The 10,248-nt window shown below is 39.5% G+C and overlaps 1 protein-coding gene across 1 annotated transcript; it reads right to left on the bottom strand.

Annotated features, from left to right (window-relative positions):
• Positions 1-708: 708 nt before the first annotated feature.
• Positions 709-9,034, bottom strand: LOC128939358 (sulfotransferase 6B1-like). The gene is made up of 8 exons (XM_054280266.1): positions 8,928-9,034; positions 6,600-6,841; positions 5,242-5,381; positions 4,056-4,145; positions 3,297-3,423; positions 2,439-2,533; positions 1,769-1,925; positions 709-839 (listed from the first exon to the last, which is right to left on the bottom strand). Exons 1-8 carry the CDS (start codon positions 9,032-9,034, stop codon positions 709-711), a joined length of 1,089 nt encoding a protein of 362 aa, XP_054136241.1.
• Between the last annotated feature and the right edge of the window lie 1,214 nt (positions 9,035-10,248).

The following is a 10,248-nucleotide window of genomic DNA, read 5'->3' as shown; positions in this document are numbered from 1 at the left end:
CAAAACATGATATCTAGATAGAATCTCATCCAGGCTCCCTTTCCCATGAAAGGTTGTACCAGAAGACTTTTCAAGGTCTCTTCCAAACTGGGCTGCTCTGTAATTCTGTAGAAAGCAGCGCCTCTGAGGGAATCTTGCCCATTGACACCAGCCCATAATGTGAAATTCATCTTGGTATTTTGCATTCAGAGAGATGAAGAGCCCTAAGAACTCCGATCCATATTCCCCTTCTTTCTGCTTTCTCTGCCTTTGATTTACTTTGTGCTGAATTCATGGAAGATCTCCTTTGACATTAGGCTTCTGTCATATCCCTATTTTTGCCAGTGATATTTTCTATAAAGATATTGACTGATTTGAAAAAATTTTTTTAAGAAAAAAATAATCTGCATACTAAATAATTAGAAATTGTCTATAAAGATAGAATTTATCTAGAAAGAAAAGAAGCATTTCCTTCCAGGTTACAGCAGGAAAAGGGCTGTTGAATTTTTATAAATATGTTTAGTTGGCATCTTCTTCAGCAAGTGAGTGTAGCCTGAGGTCGCAGCATAAAACAAAAGGCTCATCAGCGTCGCAATAAAGGCTGCTGCAATGACTATTACAGTAATTCTAAGGTGCTTGGATCAGTTGATCTAAGTTTCCAGTGTATAGCATTCAGATTATCTGAGTCTGCCTTGCAAAGTTCTTGTTCTAACCACATTTCATTTCTCTTCAGGCTTTGCAGTACAAGTCATACTTCAACTTTTTCCCAAGTTTCGTTCCTGCTATATGTTCTTCAAATGCTTTGTCCATTTTCTTACTCTGATCTTCAGTGAAATGGTTCTTCCAGTCACTTACACCACCTTCAAAGAAGCAGGAACAAACTCTTGAAAACCAACACATTTCATTTTATATTCTACAGAGCTGTCATTTTTATTGCATTGTACATTAAATCACATTGATCTATTTTCCAGATGAAACATTTTTGTACATCAATAAAATTTTGTGAAATCAGTGGGCTTACATATATATGTGAATCATCTTTACTATAACACCAAATAACACACTGCTCTTTATGTAATTGTGTTCAAAAAGGCAGCCTAAAATTCTGTTTGCCTCCATCTCTCTCCTCTAGTCAGCAATGATTGGCAAAGTGGAAAGTCAAGAAGAATTAAGAATCATCTTCTAGGAGGCAGAGCTGACTATCTGCTCCTTTGGCAGCTTCAGTTTTTATCCAGTTACTTCTTTACATAAATTGCAGAAATAGATTCTGACAACTGGGTTGCCCTTCTCATGTCCATGTCCCCCACACTACATTGCAAAGGTTACTCCCTTCTTTTCCCTCTCTTGGTGTGCACCTGGATTCTTGCTAGCTTGGCTTACTTCTAGTGTGTAAGAGTGATCATGAATTTGGCAGTGGCCATCTCAGAAGATTCCCATACTCTCCTACAAAGTGTGGTCACTCCACTCAGGCTGAGTTTGGCCCAGTGCTGCCAGCTCCAAAGGCTGGGCACTTGGTGATCCAGGCACAGAGGTGGAGAGGAATTCAGACACATGACAGTTCCTCCTTCCTGCCAGCCATCTGTGAGCAGCCAAGAGTGGCTCTGCTGTGAGACCCTTGCTGTGCATCTTCCTCAGCAGTTCTCCTTGAATAGTCTTCTGAAGCAAACAGTGATAACCTGCTTGACATTAACTTACAATTCTAATGTAAGTGCAGAAAAAAGAACCAGACAATGGCCCAAGTCCTTGAGAGTGGCACATTTCTATCTATGACCCACTTGGAGCTTCCTACCTTTGCGAAAGAGAACATTGCCAAATGACCCATGAGTCTTGTCTGAGTTTTTCTTCATAGACTGGAAGCTGCTCCTCTCTACCACCAGCTGGAGCTGTTCCTCAGTCAGAGGAATTCCAAAGAACGTGGCTATGTTTTTCACAACCTGGGCACGATTCTGGAAAGAGGAAGGTATCATGTGGCATGACTTTCAAACAAATGACTCTGCTTTCCAAGGTGTTTACATATTCCTATATCTCTCTGCTGGCTGCATACATATCATATTCACAGAGTTCTCTAGGACTAGACTGGGCCATAGTGTTTCTCATCTCCATAGTTACTTAGGAGGAGATTACGAGCTGCCTTCCTGTAGATTACAAAATATTATATATGATTTACAGGTAGCAAAATCCACATTACTAAACAGAGAAAAGCTCCTCCCTGAAAAATATTACTGGAGATTTGGATTTATATTTATTTGGTCTCATATCACAGACAAATTAAATACAAGAATCATTTTCACAAGCAAAATTTTACAAAGGTTTTAAAGTTTCAATTTCACCTTTTTTTCCCTTAAAACAAGAATCTGTCTCACCCAGCTTGAATACCCTGCATGTATACAAGGATGAATAGGTTCAGGAAAAATATTTCCCTTGGTGTACAAATTATTTGTAACTATTGATAACCTTACCTCTTTTACCTCTTCATAAGTTATTGTCATAATATTTTCTTTGTCAGCATATTTGTTCCATTCAGAAAGGTATTCAAGGTAGCATCCCCAGGCCGCTAAAAAACAAAACAATTAAGATGAAGCCTAAATTAGGATTATACAACTTTTACTCATTAACTTGTGTCCGTCAGGGGCTATATTAATCATGCCTATAGCAGAGTTTACACCCTTCTGTGGCAATGATAATTTTGCTCCAGGTTCAGGCATACAATACCTTTTGTAAGTCAGAAAAAGAAAACTTGGTAGCATTTCACAACAACTCCGAAGTCACCAAAAAGCTATCATCTTGCAGACTATCTTGTAAGACTGCCTTAATCCAGTCTAAAACTTTGTTGAAACCCCCATTCTGCTGCCCATGTGCTACCCAAAACTCATGAACTTAAACCAGTGCTATCACTTTCTCCTTTTTTTAATGCATTGCAATTAGTCCCCTTTTTAATGCACTAGACTTTGGCCAAATAATTCCTTTCATCCAATCTGGCATGGAGGTGAGTATATAGCTCCAAGGACTCAACATGATGGACATAGGAGAGCAGGGATAAAGGAGACCCAAGACAGAGATAAGGAAGAACTGCCTCTTCCAGGAAAAATACAAGTTTGTACAAATTAAGGAAGTCTGTGGAAGTGCAGTGTGACCAATATTTATCCTCAAGCAGTAAGACAAGCATGTAGACTTCATATTTCTAATTCTCTGTCTTTAATCTCTGGTTTGTACTGTAAAGCAAAAATTCCTAGAGAAGCTGATTTATCAAAGAACAGAAGTTTTTACTCAAAGACAAATCATTGGATAATTGAAACTGACAAAAAAATATACTGTACTTTTCTTTGCCATGAAATCCGTGAAGAAATCATCCCAGGTCTCATAGGAGGGAACAGTAGCCACGCCATTGGAAAAATGGTAATAAGATGTAGCAACATCTTTTGGATTACGAATCAGTAACAATATCTAGAAAAAAATTAAAATATTATTTTTAGGTAAAGACATAGTAGACTCCAGCATTAAAAAAAATCATATACTTAAAAACTGTGGCTGGAGATTTCTAATACCTTGTGTTCTCCTTGCAGAAGTAGCAATTTCATTCACAATTCAGAAAGTGCAGTATTTATATTTGCTTTGGTACCATGAGATAGTTGCCTATAATTATTATCTTATACATATTAACCAAATTACTTATGCAGAATCTAAATATGTTTTAATCAATACAGGCATAGGTCATCTTTTAAGCAGCAGGGAAAATTCACAAAAATTTAAATGTTTCTTGAAATTTGACACATTGAAGCCCTCACTTGCAACAATGCCATAAAATTCCTCCCATAGGAAATCACATCAAAATCCATTTTACCTCCGGAGAATTCGTTCAAACCCTGAAAACCTCTTGTGGAAACTGTCACAAAGAAGCCAATAAGGGCAAACTGTGGTTAAGTGAGGTGAATGGCAGTACTTAAACAGTCATGTAGAAATGGCCAGGCAAACACCTAAGTAGAAGAGTGATTCTGAAAATTGGCAATAAAGTACTACATTGGCTCTTAAAAAAATCTGTTGAATTGTTTGATTAATACATTAGAATTAGCACTCACCTTGGCATTGTTTTGGAAGATAGATTTGGGAAGTTTTTCAGGGCGGAGATTAGTAACCATGAATCTTGGAGAAGGTAATTTGCTCATTCGCTTGAATTGGAAGGAAGAAAATGGACAGTTCAGTTAGTACAAGTATTCTTTCCATTAACCTATGCTAAAATGGCGCCTTGATGAACTTATCAACAGTTATTGGCCGATACAAGTGGTTTAGGGCTTTTTTGTGAGTGTTGTCCTGGGATATTAGTGGGCTGCTCTGAGTAGGTCTAATCTTCTAAAGCCATGACCAATTGGAAAAAGACTATCCATTGACACGGGCTGTCGCTCGGTGACCTCCGTCAAGCCCTCACCTCCTGGCCCGTGGCAAGGGTGGCTGCCCCCTCTCTGCCCTTTGGGCCGGTCTGGGGGGCAGTACAGCAGGGCTGCCCAACTCCCAGAGGCAGCAAAGCTGCTCTGTGCAGCTGCTGATGGGAATCCCGAGTCAAGGAAGCCAGAACAACAGATATGAGAGGGGCCACTTGTGTAAGATCTCAAGAGGGCTAAATCTCCAAGAGAGTCCAAAGACAAGCCACAAAGCTCGAACGGGCTAACGGCAACTTAAGAACAGGGGAGGGTATTAGGGGAGAATAACCAATAGCAGAACAGGAGGAATGTAGAGTGAGGATCAGATTCTAGGTAACCAATAGGGGATAACATGGGACGGGATCAGGCTTGGCACACCAATGGAACTTCTAGGGAAGGGTAATAGACAAGGAAGGTTCTAGAGAAAGGGGTGGGGTTATATTTGATGAACAAGGCAAGAGGGCAGTACTTCCAGGATTGGCAGAGAAGGGTCTGGAAATTAGGGAGGTGCAAGGGAGTTAGACATGTAGACTGACATAAGATTAGGCGGGAAAATAGTAGTAAACGACTTCAGGGCAAAACTATTGGGGAAACTGAATGGAGTACATGGAACAAAGCACTATGAACTCACAATAAAGAACACCTTAAGATTACAACAGAAAAACAATCTATTACAATGTATTGTTAGGCCAGTGATAATTCTCTTCAGTTCTGTTAGACAATGGATAAAGGTAAGGTACAGATTAGCTATCCGTGAAAGCATTAAACAGTGGAATAGTTCATATTTCCTATATTCAGTATTTGAAGCACATAATGTTGATCATTTCCATACATATCCTGTTCCCACCTCATATTTCTCAAGATCTCCAATTTCAAGGTAGGGGAATTCTTCTTGTTCTTCAGCATTCACACTGCTTTCACTACCAGGTGTTTTCTTTTGAGATATGGCTATCAGATCAGTTAAGATTTGACTTAGCCAGTTTGTGCCTGAAAGAAGAAAAATACAGAAGTGGTTGTAAAACTTTTAGAATGGACAGAAATGGATTTACCAGGAAACTCAAGAGGTGCTAGTACTACCAGGTGAGTTACCTGGTCTCCTTTCATGTCATACAATCACAGCTGACTGTCTGGTCAACCACCACCCAGGATCCTACCTTTGCTCCTCATAAGGAGATATTTCTCCAACTTGAACAGTTCAGTACACCGTCAATTAACATGTATACTGTAAACTGACTAATCAGGGAGAAGAACCACAGAGATTCAACTAGAAAAACCTGCCTTAATGTAATAAATTTTAATGTGACACATATAAGGGAGACTGGGGTGATGAACCTGTACTTTAAAGCTAATACATGAAGCGTTTTCTGGTGAGCTGGAATATCTTTGGAGGAAAGACGGGTCACAGTACTTCAAGAGACGAGCAGAACTAGGTCTGAAAATAGTGCACAAAATAAAAAAGCAAAAACTTCATAAACCTGTCAGCTGTGACTATCCACTGTAAAGCACTGTGAACTAATTGCTGTAAGAGAGAAACAGCAAGATTAAACTGTATATGAGACACATCTGATCCAAACCTTTGGCTTGCATGTGGACCAGTGCTTTCGGGAAAAAGGAGTCATATGTAGGTAAACTTCACCCCTAGCAAAGATGTCCTCTTGATTTCCCAATAATTAAACAACAATGCAATCACTTCAAGGACTGCAAAAATATTTTTGATAGCTATTTCCTGCCATTTATGTGAAATAAACTAAGGAATTTTCACCTTTTGAAGGTACCAAAAGCTCCATTGTAAAAATATAAAGCTCTTAGTTTTACAAAAATACATGTGGGAGTAGAAGGTGGAATATCAGGAGACCTAGTTACCTCTGGTGTAAAAAACTGTATTTTGATTCTCTCCAATTTGTGCATTTAACTTCATGACTATGAAAAGTAAAGATAATGAAAACCTTTAGATGCTATAGAAAAGAAAATCATAATGTTTTCATAGTATTTTAAAAAAAATTCCCATATCAACTATTCATAATTCATTTCTTCTGCTTTTTGAAAATGAAATCAGTTTTACAAAAATTGGTTAACATTCTAAATACAATTATTTAGCATCATATCATATTATGTATCATATCATATATATTTCAGATATTTAGCACAAATCTCGTTACTTACGATTACAGAAACTTGTTTATGAAAAAATTAAAATATATTCACCAGATTTAGGATATCCTGCCAAAATTACATCATCTCTTCTGGCTTCAAAAGACTCCAAGGCTTTGAACACTTCAGGACTGTAAAGAGTTCTAGGGTAGAGAATTCCCTTGTAAGAAAAGAGCAATTGATCACGATGCAATGAGTTGGAAGCTGCTAATGCGTTATCTACCAAACCAATAAATGTTTTCCTGGTCGCCATTCTTGTTCTCTCTCTCACGCAGCCTCTGTCACAGTGTGAAATGCTGTATAAAAGGAGAAAACCCACAGACTGTCCTTTAATAGGTGCTTGGTTTGCTATTTAGGTTTTTTTTCCTTGAGCCTATGAACAATAATTTACCTTTTTCTGAACCTGTGGAGAGATATACAGCCCCAGTCAAAGACCTTACGTAATATGAACCTTTGAAATCAATAGAAGTTGAACATAAATGAACAAGATAAGTGGACAAATGCAATTGCATTCCAGGAAAATTATCATGCCAAAAAGTTGGATAACAACGCAGAGTTTATAAACAGAATAGAACAATATAGAACAACATGATTTGCAGATTGGAATTTAAATGCAATGATCAATATCCTCGAGGCAGTTCATCACTTTCCAGTACTTGCTACAGGTATTTTCTTTTTTTTTCTTTACTATATCACCCATCATTATCACCAGAGTTAGATAAAATGTGTTGGGACTGGGAGAGAAGATGTTCAGTGCACTAGAGACTGAGCTGAGGACACTCCTGTGAGTGTGGCCGGCTGCTCCCTGCTGCTGGAGCCCAGGAGGGCACAGGGGCACAGGCACTCTTGGGCCACTCATCAGACTGCACTACAGAGGTCTGTTTTTCTAGTGTCTACACAAAAATTACTCATTTCTACATTTCTTTAATGAGCTCAATCATTGTTTGACAACTGATCAGTGCTTAGGCAGGTGGTGACAATATAACCTCAGCTACAGTGAGTAATGTTTATCATGCACTTCACATGATGAGCTGCTGACTGCAGTGACCCCAGAAAAGGAACTGGCTTTAGACTCAGGTTCAATATTTAAGTCTCTGGCAAAAGGATGGATATGTCACAAAAAATGAGAAAATAGTTCCCCCCCAAAATTCATGCCAAGAATTTACATGGCATCCTTTCTTATCTCCATCTCTTGACTGCTGCCTGTTGGGCACTGGAAGGAATCAGACCAGTAACTACATACCTGCATGCTTTTGCCATTTGCTCTCCCCAAGGGATTCAAGAGAGATCCAGGGCTCTCCCTGGTCCCTGAGCCATAGTGCAGTACTCATGGGATGATCTAGCCCTACATTTTTACATCTACTTTTTCCAGTCCATACAAAATCCTTTGCTTTTCCCTTCATTTCCCTTCTTTCTGTAAAACATTGTCAGCATAGAAAGACTACCTATGTACAGGCATAATCTGAAACCAGTGGATATCACATGGCCTGGTCCATCTGATCAATGACGAGTGCCAAAGGGCACAAAGTTGGCATCACCTGCTCCATTTATTTCACTGATATCCGCTAAAAATTGCTGTCCTATGAAGTAGCACTTTTGCTGATTCGTGATGTGAAACCAGCCACCCTAGCAAAACACAAAACAGCTTACTTAATTTTTCTTCCCTATCTTCCCTTGAAAATAAATTGTCATGGACTAAAGATAAAAAATGTGTTTATTTAGTATTTTTACCTGCTGGCAAAAGAATTATTTGGTACAGTCATCCCTAAGGTTGGAAAAAGAGGGAAAATGACCTGTAAATTATTAATGTCGTGGGATGTAATAGCTTACCATTGGAGTAGGGTTTTCAAAATGAAAAACATATTCCAGAGCAATTTCCCGAGTATTTCCAGTGTATTTTTGCAAGAAAGGGCAGTCGGGCCAATTATTTCCAGGAAGCATATTTTATCCTTATGAAGTAGAGGAAAAACGCCAAACCCCGTATTTGTGGAGAAAGATATAATTAGAAGACATAAATCATGAGGAGGGATTTTGAGGGCAGTTATATTTCTTGACAAAAAAAGTCAGGATCCAGATTTCATAGTGTGAGCCTTTGATACAGACATCTGCCATGGCACCTGAGCTGAGAGACAGGAGGAGAAGTGCCTAACCCCACCTATGGGATATAAGACCCAGCAGTGATCCTGCTAAATAGTGAACCCAGAGACTGACAAGAAAGCATCACTTGATTCAAAATTTCTATAAAGCAGCTTTAAAACATACAGAGATTAAAAGCAAATGAAAAACAGATAAAAGGATTTTATTATCTCCAGATTAATGGTATTTGTAGTTCAAGCCACCACCGTTGCTCTGAAGGTTTCTGACTTCCCACACTGACCAGACCTGGTATTGGAGCTTTGCAGAAGGAGGCTGGAGACATTTCTGGGACAGCTACAGGACAGTGCCAGATGGCCCTTACATAGTGCACTGATCTGCCCATGCAGATTCATTCCCTGTTAAATGAAACAGCTTCAAAGTATGAAAGCTTTAAAACACGTGCCCTCATGTGCTAAATAAGAAGAGGTATACTTTTATAATTATTTCTATGATCTGTATTTTTCTCAGTAAAACTCTGGAGAAGGCTTCCATATATTAGTCTTCTACAATAACCAACTCTGTGTTTAGGTAGTTCCATTCGGATTGATGCCTTCAAGAAGGTACCTTACAATGCCCCTGATCATTCATCTGCGACAACAACAACAACAACAAAAAAGAAAAGCCTGCAAGGGTTGTGAGATGTCCTGGCCTTCTGTGATTGAGCCCATGAGAAGCTGGGCATAAAGTAGGATTTGCTCTAAAATGGAAATGTCATACTTGTCATTCTCCCCTTTTGCATAAGTTAGTGTGGATCTGATCAGAGGAGAATCAAAGCCTTCAAACTGAGCCCAGGGGGTGAGGATGGCTTAGGTTACGAGGCCACAGCTGTCTGCACACCCACAAAGGAGCACAGCAGAGCAGTGAAGGGGGAATCAAAACATTACCCTGCCCACAGACTCCCATGGCATCAGCTCATCCAAGGCCCGTCTCCACAAGCTCAGAGGAGCTCAGGCAGAGTGGAATGCAAGTTAAGGACTCTTAATAAAGGGACTGCACCCTGTCCAGGACCCTTCTATGGCTGTTCCAGGAGAGCTTCAGACCCAGTGTCCTGGTGGGAAGATGGTCCATCAGAATGATCAGTGCAGGAGAACTTCTGAAGACTGGCAGGGGCTGCTGTCTGGTGGTATAGGCACATAAAGAAATGCAGAGGAACAATCTCTCATGATTGCACGTGACCTATTATGTCAGGATTACATGACAGGTAGGAAGCAACTGCCAGGAAACAAATTATGTACCAGCCTGCATGATACTACTAATGTTGCCTTTACAATATAGGAAGTACTAAAACAGAGATGAAAAATAACTAATCCCCAGTACCAGATCAGGGTGGATTTTCTTGACTTCTCTAAAAGGCCCTTTGGGCCAGAGAACTAATGTGTTATACACATTTCTAGGATCATCCTTCATCTTTTCTTTTCCTCTAGAATACTAGAGTCTTTTTCATTCTGGTCATCTTCCCTGATCAGATCAAAACTTGACATAATATCTGATTATCGATTATCTAGACAAGCATACCTTGCTCTTTCTTCTACCCAGATTTTCCCTGCTTATGTCACATATCCCCCAA

This window comes from Melozone crissalis, unplaced genomic scaffold (assembly GCF_028551555.1).
Source record: "Melozone crissalis strain CALT ecotype California unplaced genomic scaffold, PUWL_Pcris_2 ptg000027l_1, whole genome shotgun sequence".
In the NCBI taxonomy this organism is placed as follows: Eukaryota; Metazoa; Chordata; class Aves; order Passeriformes; family Passerellidae; genus Melozone; species Melozone crissalis.
The sequence above is the reverse complement of the archived record's forward strand: the minus strand, read 5'-3'. Positions and strand labels throughout refer to the sequence as shown.

What these genes read in the sequence shown, in the direction of transcription:
- LOC128939358 (XM_054280266.1), bottom strand. Translation starts at nt 9,034, where the DNA reads ATGAATCTGCATGGGCAGATCAGTGCACTATGTAAGGGCCATCTGGCA. An exon ending in TCTTCCAAAACAATGCCAAG is followed by an intron (nt 3,424 to 4,055) that starts GTGAGTGCTAAT and finishes ATTTTTTTCTAG; the next exon opens with ATATTGTTACTGATTCGTAA. An exon ending in CTTATGAAGAGGTAAAAGAG is followed by an intron (nt 1,926 to 2,438) that starts GTAAGGTTATCA and finishes TCCTCTTTCCAG; the next exon opens with AATCGTGCCCAGGTTGTGAA.